Source organism: Geotrypetes seraphini, chromosome 4 (genome assembly GCF_902459505.1).
Source record: "Geotrypetes seraphini chromosome 4, aGeoSer1.1, whole genome shotgun sequence".
In the NCBI taxonomy this organism is placed as follows: domain Eukaryota; kingdom Metazoa; phylum Chordata; class Amphibia; order Gymnophiona; family Dermophiidae; genus Geotrypetes; species Geotrypetes seraphini.
This window is the reverse complement of record NC_047087.1, coordinates 229,781,938-229,796,882: the sequence shown is the minus strand read 5'-3', so window position 1 is coordinate 229,796,882 and position 14,945 is coordinate 229,781,938. Positions and strand designations below refer to the sequence as shown.

Here is a 14,945-nt window from a genome sequence, read left to right as displayed (position 1 = left end):
GTGTATGTGTAGTGGTCTGACCAGAGGGATGGGGACCAAGTTCCATTGGATGTTTGAATTTCTGGTGTAGATGGTTGATTAGTCATGAAGGATGCAATATCAAGTTGGTGACCTTTTTCATGAGTAGTTTGTGGATTTAAAATCTGGAAGGATAAGGTATTGAGAAATGAAAGAAAGTTATCTACTAGTTTGGATGATTGGTCTTCAAGATGTAGGTTTAGATCTCCTAGGATAAGGTTGTAGTCTGTTGTTGGTGAGTTTTGGTATATGAAATTTTCAAATTCAGGTCTTACTGTGATCCAGTTTCCCGGTGTTATGTAGCATAGCATGCAATTTAGTAAGTTTTTTAGTGTGGCGCTTGAGAGTTGGCAGGCTAGGAGGTCCATGTATGGGATGGATGTTTTCCGATATATTTAGGGATTAATATCGCTAATCCTCCTCCTCTTTTTTTCTCTCTGCAGACTACTGTTATTTTGTATCCCTGAGGGCAGACTTCCGTTATTCTGGGGTCTGTGTCTGATGATAGCCAGGTTTCTGTGAGGAAAAGGCAGTCTAGGTTATCATTTTTTATCCAGTTTTTTATTTGTTCTGCTTTTGGGCCTAAGGCTCTGATGTTTAAGTAGGCACATGTGAGTGTGGTGATCTCTGTTGGATGGTTGTGGCTCGTTTTAGGGTAGATGAGTGATTTAAGATGCTGGTAAGGTTTGGTCTTGGGGTGTGTTGAACTTCTTCCCCATGCTGGGGTGATGGAATGATGAGTGTTGATTTGGTTGTTTGGGCTTCAGTCTATTGAGGTTCTCCTGATTGGGTGGTGGGTTTTGTTCGTAATTGAGCTAGAGGGTGTAGCGGGGAGGTTGTTTGCTATTGTCTTCCCGCTGGTTATAAGAAGGATTATTAGTAGGATGATCTGGGGGTGTGCTTGCGAGATTGGCTTCATTTTTGGAGGCTGGGGCGGGGTATTATATAAGGTGAGGTTTTCGGTGATTAGGTGGTTGTCCTTGAGTTGTATCTAGATGAGTAGGGGTAGAAGTTTTTGGGTGAGGTGCTATAGGGAGACTTGGTGTTGAGAGGAGACTGATTGGCAGTGGATGCAGTAGTTAGAAGAGGGTTTTGAAGGGATTGGATAGACTTGCATATGTGGAAGCTAGGTCGCTTCTTGGTCACTTCACAAAGGTGCTCTTGCTATGGCGAGCGCCTTTGACGTACGCCTTAGACAGCGCGCCGAATGGCTGTGCGTCGTTAGGCACTGAGCCTTTTATTGTCTCAGTGGTGCGGCATCAGTGGAGAGGGGTGGAGTTCGCTCCAATGCCCTGGGCATCCTTTGCGCTGCTCCCATGCTTCTCCCGGTCCGGGGAGAGGAGGTAAAGGGGAGAAATTCAATTAAAGAAGGGTTACCACTGAGCCTTTTATTGGCTCAGCGGTGCAGCCTCGGTGGGGAGGGGGTGGAGTTTGCTCCCACGCCCTGGGGAAGTCAATCAGTGGAGTAATCTTGTTCATATGTCTGTTCATATAGCTTGAGGACTTCATTGTCACAGCTCCTCACAACCCATTTCTGGTCTTTACTGCCTTCCTGAAGGTCATCAGGGAGTCTAGGGAAATGAATTGCATGGGCATGTGACTCCATACCTTAGGGAAGAAGTGGCTGTAGGAGCATTTGTGCGCAGTTTCCAGTTGAAAGACTCTTCCTGGAGGAATGCTGAATCATTTTTTCTTTTTGGAGCAGAGAGGGCAGTTGGGCATGTAGAGGTGTAATTTGGCAGCTACATAGTAGGGTGCTTTTTGGTGGAGGGTTTTATGGGCTAATACAAGGCCCTTGAAGGCACAGTACTTGTTGATAAGTAGCCAGTACGCTGTGTGTAGTGCAGGTGAGGCAGGATTGCGGAAGCTGAGATTTTTTTGAGAGGCAGATCGCCGCATTCTGTACTTGCTGTAGACGGTTCAGGTTTTTTACAGTTAAATATGTTAAAAGCAATGGTCTTGGCACAGACCCCTAGGGAACCCCATTATTTATCCTTCTCCATTATTGATCATTTAACCCTTCTCTCTGTTTTCTATCCTTTAATCAGTTTTTAATCCACAATAAGACACTATGGGGCTCATTTTGTAAACATAGAGATGTCCAAAAAATGACTAAGTGGCATTTGGACATATTAGTTGCCAAAATGTTCAAATTGCCATTTTTTAAACCTACTTTCTAGACATTTTTATAAGCTATTTGTCTGTAGTGTGTTTAAATCTAAAGGGGCATGTTGGGGAGGCGTTGGCGTGTTTTGGGTGGGATTAAGATGTGGATATATTTAAAGCAATAAACATTTCACAAAATGCCTAGGGCCAAAAGGTGTCTAAACTGACCAGATGCCCACTGGAGGGATGAAGGTATAACCCCTCCCACTTCCCCAAATATCTGATTGAAATAGTATATATCTAACAGATGTAATAGCCAGTCCTATTAGAGCAGCAAGCAAGTGTCCAGAGTAGGCTTGTGGTCAGTACAGTGGACCCAGGCCCATTTGCCACTCTAACTTGTACATTAGTAGTAAAGAGTGTGAGCCTGTTTGGTTGAAATAATTATGTGGACAGGCTACATACATGCTCCCCAATTCTTCCAAATATTCCTCAGTTCTTAATTTTATCTCAGAGGAGATCAAAGAAAGAAATCTCTCACAAAAATGTGGTTAAAATGATCAAAGCTTTGAGGAGTATTTGACTGCTTACTGAAATTAGTAAACTCACAGTCAGTCTCATCGTATTACCAGTGACTGGTCATTTTATTGGGAATGGACATCATTAATTAATTAATTATTAAACATATGTGGATGGTACATCTTCCAATTACAGTCTATTTACAAATTGCATACTTCAACAATATTCTATTGGTTCTATTGAAATCATTTTACTTCGTTAGTACCTATCCTTAGCAACAATGACTTAACTCATCACATGCTATTGGTTTTCTATTCTATTGCAAATATCTCATTTACAGAAACAATCACATGATTGTCTATAACTACAAGCTCATCAATATGTGCGTTAACTACATAAGTGGAAGAAAAATATGTCCTTATAAACAGATATGTTTTCTCTCTAAACCATCTAAACTATTAATGATTTTCTAGGTCAGCCTGGTTCCCCAGCCTATGTTTTAGTCTGTTTCCCTAGAAGTAGTGACGACGCATTTATCACTTGTTATAGGTTCCTATGGTCAGCACTAGAAGAGGTTAACAAACATGTGCACTGTTAGTGTGACTATTAGCTTATTTTCATGGAACCATTGTTATGGCTCCAGCATCTTGTTCCAGACATTAAACCAAATATTTTGTTCTGTTAAGGAAAAATATGCACTCTGTGTGCCATGCTGTCTTTGCTACGCTGTGTCACAAGTTTCTGAAGGATTTCTATTATTCAGCTACATCTTTTAGTTAATATTGGTGTCTTTTAAGGTCTTAACTAAAATTGTATCTACTACATATTGGTTATTGGGCCCCTCCCTTTATATTCTGCATAATACAATTATCACCATCAAGCCCAGCAAAACTTTCTGTACGAACATAAAGGCTATTATGGTGATAGACAGTTGGGTTTTGGGAAGGTTTGGAGGACTTCCCATACAATGATAAATGTGCATGAGACAAGCCTTTCATTTAAAAGGAAGCTCTGGAATGAGAAGGCATAGGATGAAGTTAAGTGGCGATAAATTCTGGAGTAATCTAAGGAAATACTTTTTTACAGAAAGGGTGGTAAATGCATAGAATAATCTGGTAGAGTTGGTGGTGACAAAGACTGTCTGAATTCAAGAAAGTGTGGGACAAGCATGTGGAATCTCTCTTAGGGAGAGGAAAAGATAGTGGATGCTGCGGATGGGCAGACTAGATGGATCATTTGGCCTTTATCTGCCATCATGTTTCTATGTTCCTCTGATCTTTAAGATAAGAGACAAGAAGTTTGCCCACCCTGTTTCCTGCTAAATACCTAGAAATGCCTTGTAACTTAATTTGATCTTTGCGAAGACAGCTAAGCAGTTAGAGAAAGGATAGAATGAATCTGAATATTTTAATGAGAATATTCTAGTTTTATGGTGGAAGTTACTAAATGCATTATGATTGAGAGAAATTTCCTTTTTTGTTTTAGCCTCGAGCTGATCCGATCCCCATTTGTAGCTTCTGTTTGGGGACTAAAGAATCAAACCGTGAAAAGAAACCAGAGGAACTCATCTCTTGTGCAGACTGTGGCAGCAGTGGTAAGTTATTATAGGTTTCACTTCACATCAAAATTCCCCTTGAATCTGTTTTAGTACAGTGTATTGATTTCTCCCATATGCAACAGTGGAAAATGTAACTTTCTATCCTTTACAGCTTTATAGTGTTTATTTTATCCCAGGACAAGCAGGCAGCATATTCTCAACATATGGGTGACATCATCCATGGAGCCCCGATGCGGACAGCTTCACAAGCAGACTTGCTTGAAGAACTTTTAGAAAGTTTGCGACTGCCTCACCGCGCATGCGCGAGTGCGTTCCCGCCCGAGGTAGGGGCGCATGTCTCCTGTTCTAAGTTTTCTGCGGAGCCAAGAAGCCCTCGTTTCTGCGCAAGAGTTAGTTCTACTCGTGCCTTCTCTCACCGCGGCTTGTGTTTTTCTTTACAGGGTTGCTGTGTTTATTTGCGCATTTCATTTCAATTTTTTTTTTTTATTGTGTCACGGCGGGGCCTACTGTGTGGCCTCAGCCTATGGGCTTCGATTTTGCCACGGCCTTGTTCCATTCCATGTCCCAGGGTTCAAGAAGTGTAGCCGGTGTCAACGCGCAATCTCCATCACTGACCCATACAAGTGGTGTGTATAGTGTTTAGGACCTGATCATCGTCCGGAGTCGTGCATCCGCTGTGCTACACTTCAAAATCGAGCCCTTAAATGTCGTCGACCTCAAATTGAAAAAATATTTGGGGGAATGGATTGGCCTTTACCTAAGGCATTGACCCCGATTCTGGGCCCAACCTTGACTCCAGCAAAGTCATCTACAGGGCCAAAATCTTCAACCTTGACCTCGATGAAACCTTCCTCGATGGGGAAATCTTCATCTTCAGGGAAATATTTAGATATTCCCCTGAGGTGCCGTTATCCTCGGTGTCTCCATCAGGTAAGATAGCTAAGCCAATCCTTACGGACATGCCACCCTTAGAACCGGTGAGTCCAAGGTTATCCAGGAAACGTGTCTCGAAATCAAGGCAACACTCTTCCTCGAGGTCGTCTTCCTTGAAGTCCATAGCTACACCAATAGTACCAGATCCAGTGGTCTCGGTGCCAGCTTTGCAGAGTATGTTAGAAGTTATTCTACATTAGGAGTTTGATAACATGCTTGCCAAATTAACTCCTGCCTCACCCCTGCTTCCTGCAGTCCAGCCTGAGCACTCAGCAGTAATGCAAGGAGTAGAGTCCTTGAGAGTGCCTCCAGCAAAAATAACACACACTATACATATGACGCTTTTGAGATGTTCTCAAGAGTCACTGCTTTCTCAATGGCGATACACCGTCTAGCCTGGCTCCACACCATAGATATGGACCTGAATCTACAAGATCGACTGGCCAATATCCCATGCCAGAGCAATGAGTTGTTTGACTCTATTGAGGCAGCTACAAAGTGCTTATCTGAGCATGAGAAGTCATTTGCCTCCATCATCAGGCCAAAGCCGAAGCCTTCCACCGCTAAAGGTTATAGGCCTCCTCCATCTTACCAGAGGCATTATCCTCAGAAGGCAGTACCTTATTCAAGGCTGCCTCCTAAGAAACCACAGCAACAGCAGCGTCAACCTCAGACTCGGGTAGTTATTGTAGCGACCCAACGGACTATTTGGTTTCTCCAACATTTGAGGTTCAAAATAAACTTTCCAAAATCCCAGCTGCAGCCCTCTCAAAATCTACAGTTCATTGGAGCTGTACTGAACATTGTGCAACTGTGAGCATTCTTTCCGCAATAACATCAGGATACTGTCATTCACCTTTGCCTCAAAGTGTCATCCCTCACTTCACTCTCAGCAAGATACATGATGGTTCTCCTAGGTCACATGGCCTCTACAATTCACGTGACTCCTTTTGCCAGACTTCATCTCATAATTCCTCAGTGGACTCTGGCATCTCAGTCAGCGCAGGCTTCCGATCCACTCTCTCAGCACATTACAGTGAGTCCTTCGTTGACATAGTCTCTCCACTGGTGGATGCTCTCCTCCAATCTCTCCAGAGGTTTACTGTTTCAAATGCCCCCCTCATCAGAAGGTCCTCACAATGGATTCCTTGACCTAAGCTTGGGGGGGGGGGCTCATCTCAGTCTCCGTACTCGAGGGCATTGGTCCAGAAAAGATCGTTGGAGCTACGTCAATCTGTTGGAACTCGGAGCGATTTTCAATGATCTCACAGCTTTTCAACATCTTCACAATCAAGTAGTCCTCATTCGTACAATCAAGTCGCCATGTACTATGTCAACAAGCAGGGAGGAACAGGAACCCTCCCTCTTTGCCAGGAAGCTCAAAAAGTTTGGAATTGGGCAATTCTTCACAATGTCTTCCTGAAAGCAGTCTACATTCAAGGAGAGAAAAACTGTCTGGTGGACAAATTGTGTCATCTTCTACAACCTCACGAATGGACACTCATTTCCTCCCCTCTCCACCACATTTAACTCCTCAAATAGATCTCTTTGTGTCTTCCCCAGAACAACAAGCTGCCTCAGTTTTGCTCCAGTTACTCTCCTCAATGCCTGGAGGCAGATGTTTTTCTTCTGGAAAGAACATAACATAAGAATTTGCAGGGTTAGGCCAGTGGTCCATCATGCCCAGCAGTCTGCTCCCGTGGTGGCCCACAGGTCAAAGACCAGTGTCCTGAGACCAGCCCTACCTGCATATGTTTCGGTTCATCAAGAACCTATTCAACTTTGTCTTAAATCCCTGGAGGTTGTTTTCCCCTATAACAGCCTCCGGAAGAGCGTTCCAGTTTTCCACTACTCTCTGGGTGAAGAAGAACTTCCTTAAGTTTGTATGGAATCTATCCCCTTTTAACTTTAGAGAGTGCCCTCTCGTTCTCCCTACCTTGGAGAGGGTAAACAACCTGTCTTTATCTACTAAGTCTATTCCCATCAGTATGTATCTTGAATGTTTCTATCATGTTCCCTCTCAGTCTCCTCTTTTCAAAAAAGAAAAGGCCCAGTTTCTCTATTCTCTCACTGTACGGAAACTCCTCCAGCCCCTTTACCATTTTAGTCACTCTTCTCTGGACCTTTTCGAGTAGTACCATGTCCTTCTTCATGTACGGCGACCAGTGCTGGACGCAGTACTCCAAGTGAGGGCACACCATGGCCCAGTACAACGACATGATTACCTTCTCTGATCTGCTTGTGATCCCCTTCTTAATCATTCCCAGCATTCTGTTCGCTCTTTTCGCCACCGCCACCATGCATTGTGCGGATGGCTTCATCGACTTGTCGACCAGTACTCCCAAGTCTCTTTCCTGGTGGAGTATCTCCAAGTACTGCCCTGGACATCCTGTATTCGTATACAAGATTTTTGTTACCAACATGCATCACCTTATACTTATCCATGTTGAACCGCATCTGCCATGTCGCAGCCCATTTCTTGAGCGTGTTTGTCACGTTGCAGATGTTCACAATCCTCCTGCATCTTCACTACTCTGAATAACTTCGTATCGTCTGCAAATTTAATCACCTCACTCGTCGCACCAATTTCCAGATCGTTTATAAATAAGTTGAAGGGCACAGGTCCAAGCACCAAACCCTGCGGCACTCCATTGACAACGCTTTTCCAGTCCGAGTATTGTCCATTTACTCCCATTCTCTGTTTCCTATCCGCCAGCCAATTTTTAATCCACGTGAGTATTTCACCCTCGATTCCATGGTTCGCAATTTTTCGAAGTAGTCTTTCATTTGGAACCTTGTTGAAAGCCTTCTGAAAATCCAGATATACATTGTCGACTGGGTTACCCTTGTCTATTTGTCTGTTTACTCCCTCGAAGAAGTGCAGCAAGTTCGTCAAGCAAGATCTTCCTCTGCTGAAGCCATGCTGGCTGTTCCTCATCAGATCGTGTCTGTCAAGATGCTCAATGATGCAGTCCTTTATCAGCGCCTCTACCATCTTTCCCGGTACCGAGGTTTGACTCAACGATCTGTAGTTTCCAGGATCACCCCTTTAACTTTTCTTGAAGATCGTTGTAACATTTGCCACCTTCCAGTCTTCCGGAACCCTTTCCGATTTGATCGACAGATTAGCTATCAGTTGAAGCAGTTCAGCTATAGTCCCTTTCAGTTCCTTGATTACCTTTGAATGGATGCCATCCAGTCCCGGGGATTTATCATTTTTAAGCCTATCAGTCTGCCGTCATACCTCTTCTAGTCTGACTGTATGTGTTTCCTCCATTCCCTCTAATTCTTAAGACATTCGTCAAACTGAAACTCGAACATGCCACCATGATTCTGATAGCTCCTCGGTGGCCCAGACAATCTTGGTTCTCCCTTCTACTTCAACTTAGCAGCAGGGAGCCACTGCTTCTACCAGTTTTTCCGTCTCTGCTTATACAGAGTCAGGGGTCTCTACTTCATCCCAACCTGCAGTCTCTGCACCTGACAGCTTGGTACCTTTCAACTTAAATGCTGATCTACAGTTCTCAATCTGTCAAACACATTTTATAGGCTTCCAGGAAGCCTACCACTAGGCAGTAGACTAGGTTTTCTGCTTGGTGCGCTCTTCATCACAAGGAGTCTCAGTCTACCTCCTTGTCTTCAGTTCTGGATTACTTGTTTCATTTATCTCAGTCAGGCCTCAAATCAACATCCATTTGAGTCCATCTCAGTGCAATTGCTGTTTTTCATCAGCCATTGGAGGGGAAACCTCTCTCGACTCATCCTATGATTTCCAGATTTATGAAAGACTTTTCAATGTCAAACCATCTCTCAAACCACCTCCAGTGGTTTGGGATCTCAATGTTGTTCTTGCTCAGTTGATGAAACCTCCATTTGAACCAATGTCTTCGACTCATCTAAAATATCTCACTTGGAAAGTGGTCTTCCTCATTGCTCTCGCGTCTGCTCACAGAGTCAGTGAGCTACAAGTTTTAGTAGTGGATCCACCTTTCACAGTATTCCATCATGGCAAGGTAGTCCTCTGTTCTCATCCTAAACTCTTACCTAAAGTGGTTTCAGAATTTCATATCAATCAATCCATTGTTCTTCCAGTGTTTTTTCCAAAGCCTCATTCTCATCCTGGAGAAACAGCTCTTCATACTCTGGACTGTAAGCATGCTTTCTCTTTCTACTTGCAAAGGACTAATCCACAGCGATCTTTTCCTCAACCTTTTGTCTCCTTTGATCTGAAAAAGTTGGGACATCCAGTTTCCAAGTTCACCATCTCCAACTGGTTGGCTACTTGCATCTCTTTCTGCATCTAGAGGGTCGAGTCACAGTCCATAAAGGCACTTGGAAGGAAGTCTGCTTGTGAAGCTGTCTGCATCGGGGCTCCGTGGATGACTTCACCCATATGTTGAGAATATCTGTCTACTGTCCATGGATAACACCTGTTATGGTAAGTAACTATGCTATTTCATTCATTTATTTGGATTTATAAGGTAGATTTTTATAAAACATTTTCCATATCTAAAGCATGGTTTACATGTGGAAAATGACTATTATAAAATTATATGGTATAGGAAGTAGGCTTATAGAAACCTGGTGCTACTTTTTTATGCTATACATGTACATACACACTAATCTTGTTTTTATAAAATAGGCATTAACGAGGTGCATTTTTTTTGCAGATGTTCTGTTACATTACATATTCTATGTTCTGTTACGTCCCTTCCGGATTCCATACGCTAGGTGTTCAACCCAAACCGCAGTCCGGGTGTTGCAGAAATCCACATCTTTTCTGAACACATGGTCCTCTCTCTTAGGCTGGGAGATAGCAGTGACCCTAGTTTCAATTTCTGCAAGCAGTCCAAGCAGAAGTCTTTTGCTGTTGCTCTGCTTCTGTTTCTTATTTTTTTGCTTAAAGTTCGTTTCTCGGTTGTTTCAGTGCCTTGAGACCCCTCCCCGGTAGTCCACTGTCGGAGAAAAGGATACAGTCCTGTGGTGCTGGACTGCAGCTTACCAGAGGAACTCTGGTGGGTCTGTGCAGCCAGTCTGCTGTGTGCCACCTTCTGGAAGTACCCAGGGAGTTTGCTGGCCGGTGACCATGTCACAGGTTTCTAGTATAGGCTGAGTGCGTGGCAGAGGATCCGTGGGGGAGGAGGGTGTAGTCGGTCTCTGGCCAGCTGGCAGTCCGAAGTTCTTCATTTTCATGCATTTGGAGCTGTTTCTGAAGCAGAAAGTCTTTTTGCTGTTTTAGAAACGCTGATAGGCAAAGGCACTACAGAGACTCTGAGTACCTCCCTTATTTCCTATGGGAACTTCGGAAATGGCTTGTAAATTGATTTAAACTCTGTTTTTCACAGTTTCTGTGGATAGAGTTTAGATCCTCCACCTCCCCAGACACTAAATTGGTATTTTTTTATTTTGTTTATTTTTCTGTTTTTAGTGTGAATTCGTAACGGTGGCCATCTTGGATTTTAAAATCAATTTTTTATTCTAACTTTAATTTCTGCCTCAAAAACTTCTCAATTTGACTCAAAATAGATTTGGATGGACTCCCCAGCCCCTAATCTATTGAAAGTAGACATTGATTGCGCTGGATGTGTGCTACATCAGTGATATTGAACTGCGGGGGAGGGGGCAGGAGCTTCAGACTGCACCTCCTCCATGTTCTCTTGGGCTGGGGAGCCAGCTTGGGTCCATGCCTTCGAACAAAAATCTTGCTCAGGGGCCTTTCTGGAGTCTAGCACAGTATGCCTGTGTTCAGAGTCTGGGGGACTCTTTTGAAGCACTGCATGCAACTCAACATGCCCTGCCATGGTTGCGGAGTGAGCTTTATCACTGGATTTTATTCAGTTCCTCTGAATGGCATATCCTCAGACCCTGCTTGTTTGATGCAGCCAGCGGGCATGTCGGTGCTTTTTCGGTCTATGGCATCTTTGCCGAAGCTTCCTTTCAGGAGCTCTCTTCTCTGGCTGTGCCAGATTTTGATTGCAGTAGTTGTCATGCAGATTTTGTTTCTTCTGTTTCCTGCCACTGTATTTAATTTGGATCCAGCTGATGCCTTTGCTAAGACTGGTCTCCTCGGACTCCCTGAGTGTCTGGATTTGAGTAGCTGATCCTTTTTCACATTTTCAGCGGGCTTCTGTCTGCCTCTTTATGGATGATGTTCTGAAAGAGCTTCATTTGGATTTTCCACTTTCCAGGCTTCGGACCTAGACCGTTCTCCTGTGCCTTTTCCATTCCATCCACAGCTCCTGGGTCTGATTTCAGAACAATGTGATCCCCAGACAGCTTTTTCTGATCTGCTAAAGCTATATCTATGCTTTATCACCTGAATCCTGCTTTTTTGCAAGTCTGAACAGCCTGAGGTAGATTCTGTCATGGCGCAGGTTTTCCAGCACACAGCCCTCCCTAGTGATGGGGGATGAAGTTTCAGGATCACAGGAGGCTATTATGATGTAATATATTCTTTTCTAGCATCCTCAGATAGCTGAGTGGTGGTAGCCACTTCATTTTTTTTTTCTATTTTCTATTATAATTAGAATTTACTTTGTAATTTATTTTTTTGTATTTTACTTTCCTATGAATTATGGAGTTCTTTTCTTTTTTGTTTGGTACTATGTAAACCACTATGATGTATCGAATAGTGGTCTCTAAATACCAATAAACATTTATGGTGTGTGTCTGTCATTCTGGCCTGCGCAATGCATCCTCTGTGGTGATGCATGCCTATCCTCTGCTGGTTCCAGGTGAAGTTTATGATGTCATTCGAGTTTTTAGTACATGTTCTGCTGGTGCAGAGTCTGGGCGCTAAACTCTTTGGATCTGTCTTTGGATGAGGGCGCTGCCTTGAGGATCTCCTTCAGCGGCCAGATTTTTGTTAGTATAGGTCAGGATGACCTCTACTTAGTGTGGTGAATGCTGCCCTATGTTGCTCCCTATGAACCAGTTTCTTAGGGGATCATAGTTTCTCTTTATTCCTCCCACAGGTGTCAAGGATATTCAGGTTTTCCCTCCTTGAGACATTCCCAGGGCTATACCTCCGTTACTATGGTTATGATACCAGGCGTCCTCGGGTTCATGTGCAGTGGCTATGCCATACACACAAAAAAGAAGAAAACACCGATGTTGCCTGGAGCGGACGTGGCTTCCTCACTCGCAGGCTGTCTTCTTCTGTTTCTCAAGAGTGGACTCTACTTTCAGCGGACACTTGTTAATCCTCCTTTGCCTGCCTCTGGCTTGGTTTATGGACTCCAACAAGTCGACAGCAACAGAGTTTAGGGTCTGCGATATTCTGCAGCGCCTCTTAGTCTTCAGGATGCTAGAACCTGCTCCTTATACTTCCTCATGCCAGAAGGGCTTGGAGATTTGGAGACATATTCTGGTTCTACTGTCGGTGACCCACTTCTTGCGAATTCCCCTTTTCCGAATGGACAACGGAGTACACTGTGCTAGCTGCTGACTCTAGGAGAGTTTCTAGTATCCTTGGATCTCCCAGTTGCTTACCTCCATATTTCATTCTGTGTTTCCATGTTCTGCAATAACATTTCCAGTTTGCAGCTCTGCCCCTTGGCCTTGCAACAGCTCCCATATTTTTGTCAGTGATTGTAGTGAGGTGGCTTTCCACCAACAGGTGGTTCACGTCCATCCTTTCTGGGACAGCGGGTGCTCCGGGCTCCGTCTCGTTAGTGTCTCTGCTATAGGCGTGGAGAAGTTCAGAAAGAGACACGGGGCATCCTCCCAGTCCCTGGAATTTATAGGGCTTCTCTTCATCTCCAGTCGGTGTTGTGTGTTTCTTCTCAGGGCAAGTAGACAGAACCTTCGTCAACAGATTAGAATTCTCTTGGATTTTCCGGCTCTTTCGGCCTGGGTTTATCTGCAGGTTCTGGGGGTCTCGGGCTGCCTTCTTGGAGGTGATCCCCTGTGTCAGAACAACCATGTGCCCTTGATGGAAGTCCCTCCTACCGATGATCTCTACTGAGTTTTCCCCCCTTCAGAGGCCGCTCTCCTGGATGGAGCCAGATTGCAGCAATTTGAGCTGGGGACTTCAAGGGATGGCACTCGGCCAGGACTGGCTTCTTTGGATTTCCTAGTGGATAACTCTTAGCATGGATGCCAGCCTGTTGGGTTGCGGGCTCATTGTGGGGCCCGCTCCATTCAGGGATAGTGGATTCCTGGTCTGCAACATTGGTTGACCTTTCATCTGGAGTTTTGGAAATTTGGCTGGCACTACTTGCTCTCCAGCTCCTTCAGAAAGATCAGCAGTTCAAGTTTTCTTCAGCGCCATGGCGGTGGCATATGTACTTCACGAGAGAGCTCTAGTGCTTTCTCCTGTGCCAGAAAGATCGGCGGCCCACTGGGAGGAAGAGCTTCTGTCTTTCTCGGCATCCCATGGGGCAGGCAATTGTCTTTGGCTGACAGTTCCTGGTCTCAGGAGCATGTTCCTCTCTCTGGAGCCATTCTGTCTGCTCTTACAAGAGCTGGGATTAGCCATGGTGGGTCTTGTTGGTTTCAGCAGAGATCTTGAAGGCTGAGCGCCTTTTTAGTCGACGAACAGCATGGGAGCATTGCATTGGTTTGGCCCTGGCTGGCTTACAGGTTCCTGTATGATGTTCCCTTCGGGTCCTCTGGTTGGCCGGGTCATCCACGGGGCAGCGACACATCCTGGCTTGGTGTTTTTAGTGGCTCTGGATTGGCCTTGTTGCCTGTGGTATGCGGTTCTCATATGTCTTTACCTGGACGTGAAGATCTGGTTCCCTTTTCATCTATATCTTCTCAGTCAAAGACCGGTGTCCATGGAGAACACTCAGCATTTGGTCTTACGGCATGGCTCTTGAGCACTCAGCCTGGATTATGAGCGGTTATTTGGAGGTAGTTCTCATCTCTTTTGCACTTAAAGTAACCTCTGCTATGGCTGCTTCTGCCAAAGTCTGGTAGGCTTTCTCACAGTGCAGTGCTTAGGAATCAGGTGAAGCCTGAGAAAGCTCCCAGTTAGGTAGTCCTGGCTTTCCTTCAGGAGAATTTAGAGAGAAGTCTGGTAGTGGCCTCCCTGAAAGTTCAAGTTGCAGGCTTTGCATATTTTTCAAGCACGCTGAGGAGCTAGTGCGTGTACTGCTCTTTCAGATGTGACTAGGTGTGTGAGGGGGGCACTTTGAGTCCTCCCTTGTGCCTTGGTTTCCCTTTGTGGAATCTTAACAAGCATCAAGAAAGAAGATTATCAAAGGTATAAACCTAATCTTCCATTAGGGTACTAACTTATGATTTGATAGCTTAGTAACACGGCTAGAGAAGTTCTCTTTAGTACATACATTCAGGTACAATGGATATTTCTCTGTAACTTGCCTAAAGCTTATGCCTAAGTTAAGTCTACATAAGCAACACTAGTAAAAAGAAATCAATGAATAAGTGGATAGATATGCTACTTTCATATGTAGAACGAAGACAAGAAAAAGGAAATCCAACAAGTCTGCAATAAAAATGCGGTGAACCAAGGACAAAGAAAAGTACTGCAGACAGATGTACAAGATGCAGGCAAGGTTTATTTTAAACAAACAGATTGTTGCGTACAAATAGACCACTTTATACAAAATATGGGACCCAACACGGTCCATGTTTCGATCAATACGTCTTCTTCAGGAGTCCTAGTAAGGAAATATATTAAAACAGGGGTGCCCAATACGTCGATCGCGATCGACCAGTAGATCGGGAAGGCAACGCGAGTCGATCGCAGAGCCCATCCCAGGCTCCGTGATAGACTCATGTTGCCATCCCAATCTACCGGGCCAATGAGCCTTCCTCTCCCTGATGTCCCCCACCACCCTACCTC

The 14,945-nt window shown here is 44.5% G+C and overlaps 1 protein-coding gene across 13 annotated transcripts in view; it reads left to right on the top strand.

Moving 5' to 3' along the window:
• Nucleotides 1-14,945, top strand: part of KAT6B (lysine acetyltransferase 6B) — a 490,670-nt gene that overhangs the window by 215,032 nt on the left and 260,693 nt on the right. For all 13 annotated transcript variants that reach the window (XM_033941371.1, XM_033941375.1, XM_033941383.1 and 10 more), the window contains one exon: nucleotides 4,129-4,237. In XM_033941371.1, the coding sequence (XP_033797262.1) occupies nucleotides 4,129-4,237 (109 nt within the window). The remainder of the gene's footprint in view (nucleotides 1-4,128; nucleotides 4,238-14,945) is intronic.